The sequence below is a fragment of the Bos taurus genome, chromosome 10, assembly GCF_002263795.3.
Source record: "Bos taurus isolate L1 Dominette 01449 registration number 42190680 breed Hereford chromosome 10, ARS-UCD2.0, whole genome shotgun sequence".
NCBI lineage: Eukaryota > Metazoa > Chordata > Mammalia > Artiodactyla > Bovidae > Bos > Bos taurus.
The window spans coordinates 62,109,815-62,128,493 of NC_037337.1; the positions used below are offsets into that span (position 1 = coordinate 62,109,815).

At 39.1% G+C, this 18,679-nt stretch overlaps 1 protein-coding gene across 4 annotated transcripts in view; it reads right to left on the bottom strand.

Moving 5' to 3' along the window:
* The window catches only part of SLC12A1 (solute carrier family 12 member 1), an 88,045-nt gene that overhangs the window by 15,358 nt on the left and 54,008 nt on the right, over positions 1–18,679 (bottom strand). For all 4 annotated transcript variants that reach the window (XM_005211900.4, XM_002690936.6, XM_005211899.4 and 1 more), the window contains 4 exons: positions 17,512–17,652; positions 14,892–14,998; positions 10,725–10,807; positions 736–879 (listed from right to left, as the gene is read on the bottom strand). In XM_005211900.4, the coding sequence (XP_005211957.2) occupies positions 736–879; positions 10,725–10,807; positions 14,892–14,998; positions 17,512–17,652 (475 nt within the window). The remainder of the gene's footprint in view (positions 1–735; positions 880–10,724; positions 10,808–14,891; positions 14,999–17,511; positions 17,653–18,679) is intronic.

The following is an 18,679-nucleotide window of genomic DNA, read 5'->3' on the forward strand; positions in this document are numbered from 1 at the left end:
CTATTTGTGCGTGAAAGAAATGAACCTTAACATTCTAATTTTCTACCAGCAGAGGTCGCTATGGACCTCATGAAAAAACTGTTTCTGCAAAGAGAGCAATTTTCAAAAAAAAAATCAGTCATTTGAATCACCTATTTATAAAACTTATAACAAGATCTCATTCTGTGGTCCTCCATTCCTGGGATGTACACTGAACATTCAGAGATAAGTGTACCATCTAGCCAAAATCTGCAGGTAATTAGTGTCTATGAAGTTCCAAGTCCAGCATTCTGGCTTGTGATAAAGATGGTTTTGAAATTAGAATTCTACCTGGATCCCTTTCTTGCCTGTACCAGTCGACTTTCAGTCTCCTGAAATGTCTGCAAGGTGTGTGTGTGTATAGATAAACCAGTTTCGGTATTAGGTCATGAACTTCTATCCCCTTTACATCTTAACTTAGAACTTTTTTTTTTTTTGCTTCTTATGGCATTCAATCTGCTTACCCACTATATATCTTAGAAACTAAATATTATTTTAAAACAGAGAGTTTTTACGGTAAGATGTTACAAAGGGGTGAATGTTGTTAATAAGTGACAATAGCTTCTACCTTTTAGCCATACTGTCTTCTCTAAGGAAATGTCTTTTAGTCCTTACCTACACACAATGCCTCCAGTATCTTAGATATTGACTACTGACCCCTGAAGATTCATTTTGGCTCATTTTGTAACTTTTCTTGTAAATCTTAAAAGCACTTACCTTTCTTAGGAGTTGGCTTAGTAATGTTCAGCTTGCCAGCTTTTTTAAACAAGCCTCGGATGCCTCCATTTCCTTCTTCACTTTCATTGTCTTTGATGGTGGCTTCCAAAGCCAGCCGCTCCTGTTCTAATTTCTCTAATTCCTCTGATGAAAGAAGACAAAAATCACTTACTTAACTCAGGACAACAAAGTTTCCAGAAACGGTCTTACTAATGATTTCAATATTGAAAATGGTGTGACTATGCAATTAAATGATTATTTATGCATAATATGATTTTTCTGAATGGTTTTTTAGAAGTAACACGTATCAATAAATTGTATTCAGAAAGTAACAACTAGCTCAGAAAACTGGCTCTGTTAAGTTATAATACATGAGGACACAGTTTTTTATTTGTGAGGGCAAAGGAGGAGGATTATTTAATGCCATCTTTATTTACTACTGGCAAAACAAGATACCAGATCCACTGTATGTAAGATCTTGTACACTGAAAGCTACTGATTTACTGATCTGAGCTACCAGATATTTTACAACTAGGAGTAACAAAATTACAGAAGTATGCTGGGTGTATATCAGACACACAACAGTGCCTCCTGAATTGAAACATGAAACTAGAGAATAAGAATTAAAGAAAGAGAACCAGATCTGATAATAAACTTACAGTGAAAAATATTTACCACCACCAAGTCTTTCCAATAAGTAAAATACTTTCTAGAGTGAGTGACCAAAGCAAAAGAAATAAAAGCTGACATTTCTGTGCGCCTGTCAAAGTCCACATTACTAAAAAGGGCCTCATGACACTTGAGTCTGCAATAAGAGTCAAGCTGTATAAAATGTCCTGTCCAGGATTTAGACCCGTTCTCTAAGCTTTGATGTTGGGTCTGGATGCCTTTTATCTTTCTTGGATTCTGATGGTGACAGAAAGTTCCTAGCTGCTAGGTAATGCACTGCATCCCTTGCTGGCCTCAACCCGCATGGATCAGGGCAGTCATATGACTGTGTTAAAGACTGATGGACATTCTTGCTTACAGTGGTAAGGTGAGAGTCTTGTCAGATCCCTTCATCTTCTTGCCTGCTGAGAACAGAACCTTAGAAAATGAGCTAGGTTTGGAGGAAGAGTAGAAAACCTAGATTCAGTGTTACAAAACACTAGAAGGGCTTCTGTAAATGTCAACCCTTGGAGCCCATTGCCTTTTCTTTCTGGGAAGTGAAGCTATACAAACTCTAGATTTATCAATTATGTACTAACTAAATCTGTCAGGACAGTCACATCCCTAGACGGTGCTGTTATTCAGCTACACAGAATTGTCTGGCCCCTTTCCAGGTCCCTGCGATTAATCTTTTGCCAGTGGCATGAGATTTAAGGTCAAATCATCCATGTGATTTCCCCAAAGCTTCAAAGGTTCTCAAGATCAGCAGCTATAGAAAATCTAAGAAATAAGATGAATGGCATTAAAGCTTAGACAAGAGTTGCTTACGCCTGACTTTCGAAAGGTGAACACACGCTGTGTTGCACTGGGGTCCTAACCAATTACAGCTCTGCTGCTGGCTTCATGTGACATTGGGCAAGTCACTTACTTTTCCTACGCCTCTGATTTCCTATCTGTGAAATGGAAAATCATAACCCCTCGCCTTTCCCACTCCCTAGCTTTGCAAAAAGAATAAGCAACAAGCCCTGCATGGTGCTTTGTTGCTCCTCAGAGAACAAAGCAATGAGTACATTTCTATAGGCAGTGGATTTATGCAACTTCTAGAAATGGGCTTAGGCATGCAAAGCATATCAAGGACTTTGAGAAGCCTGGGAGTTATTTTAGAAGTTAATTATTATTGTACTTTCTTCGGGTGCCAGGGTCTATGCTGCATATTATTCATTCCCAAACAACTCTGAGATAGCTACTATTATTATCCTCATTTTGTAGGTGCAGAAACTGAGGCTCAGAAAGTTTAGGTAATTTGTCTGATGTCACCCAGCAAATCACAGGGTTCCAGTGCAAAGGAGTCTGCTGCTGCTGCTAAGTTGCTTCAGTCACGTCTTACTCTGTGCGACCCCGTAGATGGCAGCCCACCAGGCTCCCCCATCCCTGGGATTCTCTAGGCAAGAACACTGGAGTGGGTTGCCATTTCCTTCTCCAATGCATGAAAGTGAAAAGTGAAAGTGAAGTCGCTCAGTCGTGTCCAACTTGTAGCGACCCCATGGACTGCAGCCTACCAGGCTCCTCCATCCCTGGGATTTTCCAGGCAAGAGTACTGGAGTGGGGTGCCATTGTCTTCTCCGCAAAGGAGTCTGCTTGACTCCAAATTCTGCATGCTATGCAATGTGAAGACCTTCTGCTGTTGGCTTCTTGCTATTATTTCAGAGTTGTTTTATTAACCTCCAACTCTTTATCCTTAGATGAACCTAAACACTCAGGTACATGGTGTAATGCCAAGCTAATTCCCCAAAACTCTGGTCTCCTCCAAATTGCCATTTTAAATAGAAGACCCTAAGGATACAGGTACATATGGCAGGCTGCCCCAGAGCAGCAGCTTCACTGTCCTGGGTGATGGGCCCCCAACTGTCGCCCACTCTGTGGGGTATGGCAAGGGGTCGGCTGTAGGGTAACCTATTCTTTGCAGTCATCTGGAAGGCAAGTATTTGCTGAGCTCCTCTAGGGGCAACTGCAAAGTTTGCACTGGAGAGAGGATTCTTTTCCTTTTCTTTTCTTGGCAGGCTCCAGCATACCCTGTGATTAGCCACTAGTTGCCATGTTTTTTTGTCCTCTAATTTGGACAAAGGAAGGGAAAAATAAATTCTCCTTTGTAAAGGGTTCGGCTGGCTAAGTGAACCGGGAGCTGCTCCAATAATGTGCTCGGAAAGTATGTGCAAAGCCCATCCTGGACAGAGCAAACTGCAAAATCCCAGGCCTGCGAGACAAAACCAGACTTTGTGTGAGCGAGTCAGATTCAGCAGTTTCCTCAAAGACAACAGAGACAGAGGTTGACAGAATCCATTCTAAAGGCTAAAGTCTGCCTGCTTGGACATCTTGGACTTTCAGATCCACACAGTGGTCACTCAAAGTGATTTTGCAAACTCTTATTAAAGTTAATTCTTAATTATGCACTTTGTAGGTGATCTAAGGCCTCCTTCTGTGCAGTCCCTCCTTTTCTCTTTTCAGTGCTAAGTAGAAGTGACGTTTTGATTATCTTTTCTCCTGCATTATCTATGTGGCCCACCGCTTGCGTCTGTTTGCATGCGAAATCACGAGTAGACTTTGTCAAAACATTTCTTTCAACTGGAGTACTGGCTAGCTGACTTGTAAAAGTGTGCCTTTAATCACCGGAGAGATAAGGCAAGGGAATAGGAGTGGATAGATGTGATGATTGCAATAAGGCTGCCTGAAAATTACTCGTTTCATCACCGCTACCATGACCACCACCACAACCATGACATTGTGATACTCAGGATTCACAGTGCTCTTTCCAATAGTGCCTGATTTCATCCCAGCATGAGTACTAGGATGAAAGCAGAGCTAGTAACATTCTCCCCATTCCCCCCTCCCCCATTTTACTGTGATGGAAACTTGGGTTTAGAGAGTTCAAGTGATTTGATCGAGGTTGCACAGCTGGTGACCCCCGTCTTCTGTTTCCAATTCTAGTGTTCATCCCTCTACTGTCCTTCATCAGTAATCTACTCTGACTTCCAATATCTCCCTGATGAAGCAATACCCAGTCTGCATGTTTTGAAAAAAAAACCATCCTCAAATTTCTCAGGCAAGAAATTTCTATAACATTTCATATTTTAATAATATTCTTCTTCAAACTTTATTCCACTGACTAAACTATGTGGCATGGAATAGAGTTTTAAGATACATGTCTATTGTAACCCCACTAATTTGTAAACTCCTGGAGGGTAGCTTATGTCAGATTTCATTTCCACCACTTATTGAGAGTTTACTTTGTGTGAAGTACAATGCCAAACACTGTGCAGCCATCATATCCTTTAATCCAAAACAACAAACCTGTGAGGTAGGTATTACAGTTATTCCCATTAGAGTAACTGAATTTGAATCCAGACCTATCTGATTCCAAAGCCTGTGCTTAGGCTTCCCAGACTCCTGCTCAAACATTCTTAGATGTGTTCATGCCTCACTAGTGCCCATCACCGCAATCACTCAAGAATATTTTGCTGAAATAAAAGAACAGGTCAATTCTGTTTCATGTGGTGGAATACATTTGACAAAGTCATCTCTATAAAGGGACAAAAACAAGTGAAGGGCTGTCAGGGGTGGGGTGTGTATAGCGTGTATGCATGGAGGGTGTTGGTATAAAAGACAACGTTTGAAAGGAGGAGAGTTCATGCCTTGTACAGAGTTACAAGAAGAGGGGCTGAGAGCAGCTAACAGTACAGATCAGGCTCCACATGACAGAGGCAGGGCATGTGGGATTAACCCTAAGGATGAGAGATGAGGAAAGGGCTCCCTACCCTGGAACTGGCCACCCCCTGGGCACTGGTACGACTAGGAATCTTGCGTACTAGATAGTTTCATATTATATCATATTTACAAAGCCATACTGCTCGGGAGAGAGAGTAAGAGCCTGCATTTCTCTCATGCCAAGATTAAGAGCATCCCTGGGGTTCTAATGATGGGAGAGAAAAGCATAGACTTTCAGGATCTATCCGTTGAGCGAGAGTTTCTGACCAAGGCTTCCTACATACCCCCAAACAGTTCTCACAGGAAGAACAAAGAGTGGAGCCTGAGCTGTAACCTCATGCAAATGCCAAAACCACTTGAACAGTAGTTGGTTTATTTTCAAGTGCTTTATAAATTGATTATATAGTAACCAACTGCAGTGACTATTTTGAAATTCAATTTAGTTGTCAAGATTGCCTCGAATGGTCTATTTCCAGTCTTTTTTTTTTCCCCCTCTTTTAACATGTCTTTTAGAAATAGGCAGGATTCTACAATTGAAATTCAGTCTGAATCTTCAGGATAGAGAGTAGTCAATTACCTGACAACAAAAGAGCGAGCAGGGAAACCCACTGAGGAGTTGCGTACCCTCTGACTTCACAGCATCCTTTTTCTTTATTAATTATTAAATTATGATTCTTTCTTGGTCAATCAACTCAAAGCTGTAAATGCTCACATGAATCAGTGTGCCGTACCCGAGGTGAAGTTTAGCTGAATTGAAGGCAGGAAGCAATCCTGCCGTGGTCGCCTTCCAATCAAGTGATTATTTACTACACTGCCATCTGTCTTTATTTTGCTAAGCCACTCCATCAGACACAGCAGAATCCTCGCGCTCCAAGATGGTCATAAATCGTGCAGTACTTCCACGGAACACTTGACCGCAATATATTGCGAATCACGTCTCATCTCCTTATTTCCTACCAGTACAATTTGGACTCTATGTTGTAGTTGGCAACTTGCTAAATACCCCTGGGAAGTGAGCAATATGAAATATTGCATTTTTTTGTGTGTTGTCAGGCAATAAATTAACTTCTTAAGAGAAACTATCAGCCATCAGTATTGGATGAGTTGCTGCAGTATACCAGTTATAATGCTATGAACATCAATCTTATTTACATAAAAAATTATTCTCCTCACATAAGCCTGTGACACAGTATAGAAATAATTGTCATTAGCTGGTAAATTACCTATAAAGTTGATTTCTATTCACTGCTTTATTAACTACACTATATGAGCACTCTGAATTGCTAATATTTCCTTTAAATTATAATCTGTGATGACACCGTGGTGTCGGTGTTGGAAAAGCTATGATGATAATCATTAACATATTGTAATGCAATACTTAAGATTTATCAGGCTCTTATTAAGCCCTGTATTACAGTATAATACAATGAAATGAAAGCTTATTTCTTCCAATTCAAAATCTAATATGAAGGCTGTGGCATAAATTACATAAACTTCAAAACAATGCATAGAAATGTGGGGTGAAGTTAATTTCTATCATTATGCCGCTGTTTTTCTGCAGGTTTATGTATTTGTGTAATGTTGTTTTGGTTTACTCTAGATAATTGGTACTTATAATTATTTTATTAGCATCCTACTGCATTTTTACTTCCTAAGAAGCAAAAATATTTCAAACATCAAAGTTGATATAAATCAGATAATGCCCTTGGGAAATTAAAAGGGGATGCAGTTCACTGCCAGGATTCTTTCAGAAATATACAGAATTTGCTGGCTATATTGCTTTATAGAACTAAATTGACAGGGCATTTTGGCAGATGGAGCAGTGAGGGGTGGGAGCCGCATCACATCTTTTAGCCTGAAGAGATCAACATACAAAGCAAATGTGTAATTTAATACAAATTATAGTTTGCATTCTTATTTTTTAGATGGAAAAACAGGACAACTCAAAAGGCAGGAAAATTAAATTAAAATGTAGAAGTTAATAAACCAGGTCTCTTAGTATTAGGTTCTTGTGATTGTCCGCAGCGTCATGTTTATCTTACCATAGTCAAACAGCCCCTACGCTGGGTTTTTTAAGGAACAGATAGAAACGGCTTTGTTCCATTCCTATCTCTCAGATTTCACCACTGCTTCTCGTTACGTAAGTCATTGTCCTCTAGTTCTCTTTTAAAAGGTAGAATAGAGGCTTCAAATAGACACAGGTTTGAATCTTAGTTCTACCAATTACTGGTGCTGTGAATTTAGTTAAGCCTCAGTTTTATTAGCTGTAAAATGGGGACAATGATTGTATTTGCCTGATAGGGGAGTTGAGGTGATAACTGTTGTAATACGTGTGAACATGAAGCATAACACATGGCACATAGTAAGTGCTCGGAAGTGTAGCTATTATTGCTATTAATGCATTACATTCTATTAGGAAGGAATATGAATTAATCATGACTACCACATAGAATTAGTATATCTGACCTGAGGATGTAAAAGGTCCATGAAAAAGAAAAGGCTGAAGGCATGAAAGATAACCTTAACACAACAATTTTACATAGAATGGATTCTACTCTGAGTTTTAAAGTTCTTCATGCAGAATTATAGAGTATACATATCAGATAGTGATTCTCCATCTTATAAAAATGCTTGATTTCTAATTTCTTCTTCTTTCTCCTGCTCCCTTGCAAAAAAAGAATTGTTACATCATAAAATTCACCTGATTCACTCATGGTCCCTTCTATTAGGATAAGACAGAGGTGAAATGGCCAAAAAAAAAAAAAAAAAAGACTCTGAACCCATCAGCCACTTGCACTCTCAAATCTCTTGCAGGCTTTTCCTTTCTGTGACCCTACCCAGCAAAACCCCGATCCTCTCAACCCCAGAGATCAAATGTCACTAGAGAAAAAGCAGACAACTAGCAAAATTACTCCAGCTTCACGGAGAGAATTGAGAATATTGTGAATGATCTTCCTCAGTTTACCACTCCTGCAAATCCACATAACTCTTCATCAATCCTCACTTCTTTTACTCCAATTTTAGAAGATGAAGCAGTTTTCTTCTGTGTCACGCCAACTCTTCCATCCATGCCCTTCCTTTGATTCTTCCTGCTCCTCCAGGATCTTATTCCATGGCCATCTCTTTCCTACTCTCTAGAACCCATTTCTTTTTTTCACCTAGAAACAAACACTTCTCCTATTCTAAGGTCTATATAGACCTCCTCAACCTTATTCTTCTCCTCGGCTCCTAAAGTGGGCCATATCCACATTCTCTGCTTCATCATCTCGCATTCTCTCCCTAACCCACTGCACTCTGGATCCTGTCAACACTGCTCTACAGACATTGTTCTAAGATTGTCTGTGCCATGTCAATTATATTTCCTTTGCAGTTTACTGGTATTTATGCTGATGGTTCACATTTGAGCACTCTGCTCCCATGACTTCCATGACAACACAGACTCCTGGTGCCTTTTTGTCTCTGGCCACTCCTTCCTTGGTCTTCCTTTGGGACCTTTGTCTTGTGCCTTGGGGCTCTCAACTCTTACACACTTTTTGCATTGTATTTTCCGGTGTCACAGTTTCAATTTTCATCTTAATTCTGATGTTCCTTGTGTTCGTTTGGTAGAGCTGCCATGATATATACCATATATATATGGGCAGAACACAACTGAAATTTATTTTCTCACAGTTCTAGAAAATAACACCAAGGTCAAGGTGTTGGCAGGGTTGGTTCATTCTGCGGCCTCTCTCTTTGGTTTGCAGATGGCCATCTTTTCCTTTTGACTTCATGTGATCTTTCCTGTGTGCTTGTCAGTGTCCTAATCTCTTTTCATGAGGACTCCATTCACATGGGATTAGGACCCAACCAGGGACCTCATTTTACCTTACCTATTTGATTAAAGACGCTGTCTCCAAATATAGCCACATTCTGAGGTTAGGACTTACAACATACAAATTCTGGGGGTATATAATTTGACCCAAAACATCTAAATCAACATCTCCATTTCAGATTTGTTCTTTCAGCCTGGGACTATCTAACTGCCTATTGGACATTTCCAGTAGGATTTCCCGTAGGACATCTCTTCATTACACCTACTACTCTTCCTCGTGTGGTTCCCATTTCCACTAATAGTACCACCATTCATTGCCAGCCAAGGAATCAAGGAATCTTTTTCCACTTGTCCCTCTCTCACTCCCACACCTCCTATCAAACCCAAAAGTCTGCTTTTTGTACCTCCGAAGTACACTGTCCTTTTCTCTCCATCCCCTGAGAGAGGCTGCTCTAGTCCAGGCTGTCACCTGCTCTGACTTTGATTATGAAAATCTTTTTGATTTATATTTCTGTCTCTGGTCTAGTCCTCTTCAAGTCCACCCTCCATGTAACTGAAAGAGTAGGAGATCTAAGACTCAAATTTCACCATATTATTCCCTCCCTTCAAATCTCTTCAGCGGTTCCTCATTGTCCATAGAATATGGCCCATGCTTTTTAATATGGCAAATGAGCCTTTTGAAATCAGGATCTTTTATCACCAGCCTTATATTTCACTATGATCTGCTTCAGTAATATGAATGTGCTTTCAGTTGTCCATATTCCTCATTCCTCCATAGTCCCATACCTTTGCTAATGCTCTTCTCTTTGCCAAGAATGCTGTTGTTCAAATTCTCGTTGTTCTCTCTCCAACCATTGCCAAGTTAGCTCCTACTTGGCCAGGAAGGCTTCCTGGAGTTAAGTGCCCCTTTTCCCTTTTCCATAGTACCCTATTAATATACCTATTATCACACTAACAGTGCACCCATTTCCCTTACAAGGCTATGAATCCTTGTCGATACAGACTCTTAGTAGTCTTAGTCTGCCCAGCGCTGCAGTATACACCATACCTGGCACACAAGAGGTTACCCCCAAGTATCCTCCTGTTGTAGTGTCATCTTGTCAGTGGACTCCATTGTGAAGTTCAGCTAAAGAGTGAGTCAAGGGTCAGGGCCCTATCCTAGTGTTTTACTGACTCTTTAGATGTGTCCTTCACTTTACACACAAGAGGGTATGTTTATACTCTAAGATTTAACAAGGAGTTTCTGGAATCCTCTACAGGGAAAAAGCAGAATCACTAATCTGAATTAGTGTTTCTGTCCCTGACTTAGATTAGTGATTCACAGCATGATACATTCAGGCTCATTTACATATGAGCTACAAACCAGATCATAGACTCTTAAACAAAATACATGGGTTTCCAAGGAAATAATTAGTCTTCATTTTTTGAAACATCTTGCAAAAATTAATTTGGCAGTTTACTTCACCAAAAGTACTTATTTTTAGTGATACTAGGTTTGTGGTTTTGTGATGAGAAGACTGATAACTGCCCTGAATTATTCTATATTTCTGATGAGCCAGACAAACACCGCTTATGTTAACAATGAGAAAAGCACAGGGAAAGGGTACACAGCTCGTGTCAGGGCAAGAACGCTGTCCTGACAAGAGCTCTGTTGTTAGCAGGTTTTGTCTGTGCTGGGCTCTGCACTATCCCCTCGCACCTAGAACGATGCCAGGCGGGAAGGAGGTGCTCAACGAATATCTGCTTGTTGAATAAAGAAAGTACGTACCTTGCACCTGAAGAACCTGGGAGATGTCAAACCCTTGGCTGATTCTGACTATGACAACACCAATCTCAAAATCAAATGCATCGCTGAAAGTGGAAACAAAACGGTTAGCAATTTAAATGACTTACTTAGCCCTCAAGATTTGGACTCATACTAAACTTCTATGGATTTTAATGTAATTAAACTACAAAAATTTACTTTTGAACATAGCCAAGAGTTGATGCTTTTTCTGTTCGTTTGTTTTCCCTTTATGTCTTTTAAAAATGTATTCTGAGGAAAGGTAACTAACTCTTATTCAAACAATACTATCAACTAGAATTTTAAGATTAGAATTTTGATTATTTAAAATATTTCATTCTTTTCTAATGTAAACAAAGCTATCATTGAACAGAAGTTTCAAGGCCACAAAGACCCTTTGAAATTATCAGCCAGACTGCGTACCCATTGAGGGGGAATCCTACAACATTTTTGACAGCAAGTTCCAACTTAAAAATGTCTCCAGTTCCTCTAAGAAACTTTCATTATTGACTTTAGAGAGACCATTTGAAGTAACACCTTTTCAGAGCAACTGTATCCTATTGAAGTTGGCTATTGTATCTTCTCTAAACCCAACCCAATGGAATTAGACTATCTAGAAGGGAAAGAAACACTAGCTCTTTTATCTCCATCCTAATAAAATACTTTTTCCCTCCCCTTAAATATCGAGCAGACCAGCTGGTACTTTGAGTTCATTTGAAATATTCTCCTTGGGAGTTCCTTTGTTTAATCTTTTATGGATCTGAAAGCCAAAGAGACTTTTCATTTGGTCACCCTTTCCCAGAAACTATGGAGATATGCAAAAAAAAGTCTCTTGCCAAAGTAAACCTGAATTTTCAAATAGTAATACAAATAAGTTCAGTATAGTAAGAATATCCATTCAGAATTTGAACCATAAGTGAACTTCACTTAAAATAATAGATCCATTCTAGCAAAATTTCCACAAAGTAATATCCTGATAAATCCTGTTTCTAAGTGTCCTTGATTATAAAAAGTGGACAGTGTGTTCCACAAAAGGTATCTGAATTCTGTGTTAGGCAAAATTATCCAGGACCAGGATACTAGTATAATGACAAAGGTCCTTAAAAGTAAAATTTGGAAGCAGAGGATAAGGTCAGAGCAATGTCGTGGGAGAAGGACTTGACCCATCAAAAGCTGTAAAGATGGAGACAGAGGCTATGAGCAGTGGGAAGCCTCTAGAACCTAGAAAAGGCAAGGCTAGGAATTCTGTCCTAGAACCTCCAGAAGGGAAAACAGCCCAGGGAGTTGGTATAAGACTGTTTTTGTTTTAATCGAAGGATAGTTGATTTACAATGTTGTGTTAGTTTTCAGTGTATAGCAAAGTGATTCAGTTATATATTGATATTCTTTTCCATTAGAGATCCAACCAGTCCATTCTAAAGGAGATCAGTCCTGGGTGTTCATTGGAGGGACTGATGTTGAAGCTGAAACTCCAATACTTGGCCACCTGATGTGGAGAGCTAAGTCATTTGAAAAGACCCTGATGCTAGGAAAGATTGAGGGCAGGAGGAGAAGGGGACAATAGAGGATGAGATGCCTGGATGGCATCACCGACTTGATGGACATGGGTTTGGGTGGACTCTGGGAGTTGGTGATGGACAGGGAGGCCTGGTGTGCTGTGGTTCATGGGGTCGCAAAGAGTTGGACACGACTGAGTGACTGAACCGAACTGTTAGTTTATTACAGGATATTAAATATAGTTTCCTACGCTATACAGTGGGACCATGTTGTTTATTTTATATATAGTAGTTTGTACCTACTAATACCAGACTCCTAATTCATCTCTCCCCTACCTCCTTTTTCTCTGGTAACCTTAAGTTTATTTTCTAAGTCTGTGAGTCTGTCTGTTTTGTAAATATGTCCATTTGTATCATTTTAGATTCCACAAAAAAGTGATATCATATGGTATTTTTCTTTCTCTTTTGGACAGTCAGACTTTTAACCTACACTTTTGTAAGCTAACACATTTGTGTTGTTTTAAGCCACTAACTTTGAGGTAATTTGTTATGACAGCCCATGAAAACGAATACAGAGTCTAATTAAAATTAAATCATACTTATGAATATTATGAAATTTAAAATCTTTTACTCAAACAAAATGGTATCAATAAAATACTATACTACTGTAGTGATACCCCTTTATGTTAATAATAATACTGTGCTCTAAGTCATTAAAAAAACAAAATGAAAAAGTTAGAGAAATACAAAATGGATATCTGACTGTCTTCCTTCTGTATTGACCCCATTTGCTGTGGTAATAAAATCACTTCACTTTATCAAGCCAGCTAAGTTTTATACTAGTACAAATTGATCCACCTTAACACTAACTTTTATTACCAATTATTAATTTGTATAAAAGCCAGGAGTCTCCCCAGCTTAATATTACTGGGTTTGATTATTTTGGTAATTTGAAATTTTAGAATATTTCAGATGGTAGGGGGGGTTGGAAGATGAACTCAGATAATTTTATATATCATTATGGACTCTTTGACTGAAGATTCACATATTTTTTCCTTTTTATTCCACCCCTCTTTGTTCCTAAAGATGAGGATGAAACCTTACTAAAGAATCAGGATAACAGAGTGTGGATCTAGTCCATTTCTAAGAATGTCTGGTCAGCAACTAACTGTGATTTTAAATATATCAAAAAGCTGTTTGCTAAGCCTGGCAAAATTCTGTCCCTGATCTCCTGGTTTAGCTCTAACCTACTGACCTTAGAGTACCAGTTGGAGCCAGATAGCAGCACATGGCATCCAGATGTCATATGTTTAGGGAACACAGTTCAGGAGGATGCATTTAATACATGGGTTCCCCACCTTAGGAGGACTGTTAAACGATTGTTTGATCAGTAATGCATATAATTTCAGAAGATGAAAATTATTTTCTTGTATTTCTTTTTAATAGAACTAATATGGGGATATTTTGTTGTGTTCCCTAAATCTCCCCCAAATAATGGTAAATGTGATGCTCATTCTAGGAGAGGCCAGAAGACAGAGCCTGGTATAAGAAGCACTGGGTATATACCTGCTTTGAAGGGGAAAGGAATTTTTTCCTGTGTATTATGGAATCCTAAGTGCAGTCAGACTTCTTGGCATGTTCTCTACCCTGTGGTATGAAATCAGACAGAGGAAATATTCCACTTTCTGAGCTATTGACACAAAAGATGGCATTAGGCCTAGCTAATATCACCCTCCTTGAGACAAAGCTGGTTAAGTATTTTCAAGCCTGGAAGAGAAGCTCAATTTTCTAGAATTGTCACTGAGGACACCCTGAGTTGTTCTGTATGGATAGTATTTGTCTTCTCTTACTTAAAAGAAGGAACCAAGCCAGGTAAAATTTTGGGTATACATGTGCTTTTGAAGGTTGCATAGCATTGTGTTCGTTAGTTTAAACTTTGAACTTGGTTGGTCTTGGGTCAGAATTCTAGGTCTCTTGTAAAACTCGTCATTTTCTGCCTTTTACTTAATTTTTAATGTCTATGTCTCTACTCATAAAATAGAACAGTAATAGTCCTTACTTCAAAGGCTTCTTGTGAGAATTAAGTGGGATAATTCACGTTAAGGACATTAGCCTTGGTGCCAACTAGTCTTTTAAGGATTAGCATTATTATCCCTATCCCACGACTTCTTCCATTTTTAGATATTAGATGTCACGCGCATTTTAAACTCACTTTTTGCCCATAAACTAACCTTTACCTGTCAGAGGCACCTGCCATGTGGATCCTTGTATCACAAAGGGAGAAGTGAGGCTCGAGATAAGATCACTGAGTTGAGCACACCAGCCAACCCAAGATTCCAACTGTTTTGAAAAAGCAATTCCTTCCTTACCTAATTGTCCTCTCCTTTTAGTCCTGTAAATAGGTTTTAAGATTGTAACTCTTTATATTTACCTTTTTCTCTGACACTGAATTTCCGTCCCCCCCCCCCCCCCACCTCTGATGACACGATTCCCTCAAGTTTTCATACTGGCAGTGTTTTTCCACTTTGCTAAAGAGTTCAGAGTACCAGGGGAACATCATCTTCTTGGGCAATTTATTCTGTACAACAGAGTCAGTTATGTACTGCCCTGGTTAGTGCTTTACAAACAAGAGCGCGTCTTGAAAGCCATCACTTACTGTATGATTCCCACATAGTTTTCAATCTCTGTCAGGGGAGCCTTCCTCCAGTTTTTTTTATATCCAATCACCAGAGTGTTTGGTTTCATTCTTCCTAAGCCCGAGGCCTAAACAGAGGAGATAAACACATGGGCAATTCTTACCAGACCAGGAAGCTACCTCTGCAAATGAAAAATAATGTCCAAAAGAGCACTGAAGTAATGTTCTGAAGATTAGATTACATTTTAGTGCATGTCCTTCATGCCCGTACCCAAGCATAAAATAGAAAGATTAGTTCTAAATCATCTCAGCCATAAATGGATTTTAGATGACAGAAATGTAGCTTTTCTAAATTAGCAGTCATTTGCATTTCTTCTGATACACTCATTAAAATGGTTCAATAATTTAAAATCAAGTGAGGGCTGGCTTAACTGTTGGCATGCGTGTTGTAACTTAGTGGTTCAAAGCTCATTTCCACCTGCTATATCCATAATGTCATTAGCAATAAAATCCATGTTTGGAAAATTCCTATATAGAAGAATCACTGAAACTTCTACTTACATTTTTTATTGAAGAATAACTGAGCTATGTTTCCAGAATCTAATCCTCTTACATGACGGTATCATTAATAGCCATCTTCCATACCAGAAGTTTCATTCCCCCCATTAGATGACAGGATATGGCTTCCAGTTAATTAAATTTAATCGGGCAATATTGCTGAGCACCTATTCATTGCAAAGTGCTATGTTAGGTGCTGTGAGAGAGCAGGGAGACACAGTCTTTGGCCTGAAGGAGTTTAGAGTAAGATTGAGGTGACAGATACATACACATAATTACATACAAATCATTAATGTGCAAAGGCAGTAAGAAATCACGTGGACGTGTAAGGGAAAATTTCCTGAATGGTTTCTTGGGAGAGCTGACATTTGTTTTGCATCTGGCAGTTTGGTTAGATGTTGCCAAGTGAAAGTAAGGGGAGCAGCGGAAGTGAAGGAAGAATATTCTGGGTCATGGGAATAGTGACACAACTGATAAAAGTGGGACATTGAAGGGACAGCAGCAAGTGAAAAAAAGATAGGCACTGAGAGAGGGTTCCTGGAATAAGCTTTGCCTCCTCCTCATTTCGTGTGTTGTCCTTGGAAATGTACAGGTAGCAGAACAGCTCCTTAGACCTGTCATCTGGCCCTTGGCATGGCAGTATGGAAGTAGTGTTTTCCATGACTATGATTTGAGGACATGGCCATTCATATCATAATTTTTTAGATGCAAAGAAGGTTTTATTCAAAATGGTATAGTTGTCAGTGCTTCCTTTAATACTACGCTGTCCTGCCCTTTTTGACATGACCTTTCTTATTCTGTTTTTCTCTGAAGAAATTCATGTCAAGTTTTTTTTTTGTTTTTTTTTTTTGCAATTTCTTCTGGATTAATAGGTGAATTGTTTTACATGCCAGTGTCTTCCCTCTTCATGTTCTTATTCTGTATTTGTTGTCTCATTCCTAGTTGAGATTCTTATTATTTTACTAACCTTCCATGATAATTTTGTATTAAATGTGTAACCTTCCCAACTCATTTAACCCAAGAGCTACTGAAAAATAACTTGCTACTGAAAGGGAAATCAGCATCTTGCAATGACATCTATTTCCAGTTTATCAAATTAGTAACGTGAAAAGAGGCTCATTGGTATTCAGAAGAAGGTAATAGGTTTTTCAGAAATGGTTTCTGCATATGTACAGCTACTTTGTTCTTTGGGGGTACTAGAGACAGGAATGCAGCAAAAACTCTTATTCTCCAAAATATTACAATTTAATTCATGTGTTTTCTTTCTGGCCTGTAAACCCATCAGTGTTAACTGGATGCAATCCTGAATTTTGACACTCCTGTAGATGGCAATTCTGAAAGCTAAATATATCATTTAGTATATGTACAATCAGGTTTTTCCAACAATATTGAAGTCCAAATTATTAGAAAGCCAAGCCCTGCACTTTCTGAGGTTCTCCTGGATTGTTTTAGAATTCTCTGGCACTTTAAACTTAGAAAATCAGAACTAGGGAAAGATTCTATGTATTATAAAAGGAGAGGAAAGAATAAGGGAGAAAAGATGGAAGAACTGTGAGCTTTAGTGTTAAACCACAGAGATTATTACATTTTATTTAACATTCTGGAAATAATTAAGGAGGAGAGGGAGATTTTATGCCCAGATCACCAGACATTTATTTAGTCCAGTCTTGCAGCTGCTCTCACACTATTTGCAAAAGAAAAAAGTAAAAGAATGCCTGACTTGAGCCTCGCTATATGCAGTATGAGATGTAAAAATAGTTTGAAGTTTTAATAGGATCTTGAATGTCGTCAACTATCAGAACAAATTTGCATTTCAATAAGTATGAGACAGAATATATGCTGTTGGCCAAAGGCAACCTCATTTTCCATTTCCAGTGTATCACTCATAGTTCACTGTAATAGAACCTCTCTGCTTCTGTTTTAGCTCTGCCTATCCCCAGGAATTCAAAATGAATTCCTTAACCATCTGTATTGATCTCTGATGCTCATCTGCCTAACTGGACAGTTCCATTTGGGAGCTTCATTACCACGGAGTGCTAATTGTCTTTAGCCTCTGTACTTATTCCCTCAATGCCAGCCTTACCTGAAGGAGACTTCGGACACCATCCCTGAAACAATCTGCTGCCACTGCTGCATAAAACGCCTTGATTTTGTTCTTTATAAGCCAGGCCTGCTTTTTTGCCATGCCACTGTTCATCTCTTTAACACACAGCTTGCGTGGTCCCTGTATGACACAATGAAATATTGGTTAGAAGCCCTGCTATTATACATCACACTGCTGTTATTTTCTTTTTTTTTTTTTCCCCTTTTCAATGCTTTATTTGATCAACATATTAGAACAAATACATTTTCCTTGAATGATACTAGGAGAATAATTTGAGAATATAATGAAAAGAAATATAAAATCTGGAAAACTTTTCAATGTACAGAATAAAGCTACAATTTTTGCTTGATAATTGAACTGTTATATGTGGGTAACACATGAACTTTTTATTCTCTAAAGGACAAAAATAGCCAGCAATGCCTTGTTGGGTTAAGAAATGGGAAAGAGGGGAAAACACCTCACTAAACAGGCTTCACAGACACTCAACCTTCTGGAAAGAATCTGGGCTGCTCACGTTACTCACTTTCCATGCAGAATGTCTAGATGTATTAGCACCAGCTTAATTAACTGCCTCATGTCAAATGAAAGAAAGAGCTGATGGCAGATGAGAAAAAATACAGAAAATGTGATTGATGAGGTTCAGGATAAATACACCATCAACATTTGACTCAATAGCAAGAGCCAGGGACTTCCTTGGTGATCCAGTGGCTAAGACTCTGCCTTCCAATGCAGGGGGCTGGTTCAGTCCCTTGTTGGGAAACTAAGATCCCACAGGCTGTGCGGTATGATAAAAAATTTTTTTTAAATAGCAAGACCCACATTTATGAATACCAAGGAAGCCTCAGCTAGAGCCCAGTTTCAAGAAATGTGACAGTACTCTTGGGAGCCAAAATGTGGTGAGTTGCAGATCCTAGCAGGAACAATTACATCTTGATAATTCTATCAGGCCCATTCTTTGTTTTTTGATGTGGAGAAGACACCCTTGTATCACTTTTCTCTGTGTAATATTGACATTGTGTGTGCTCAGTCACTAGTCATGTCTGACTTTTTGTGACCCTTTGGACTGTCGCCCACCAGGCTCCTCGGTCCATGGGGATTCTCCAGGCAAGAATACTGGGATGGGTTGCCATGCCCTCCTTCAGGGGAT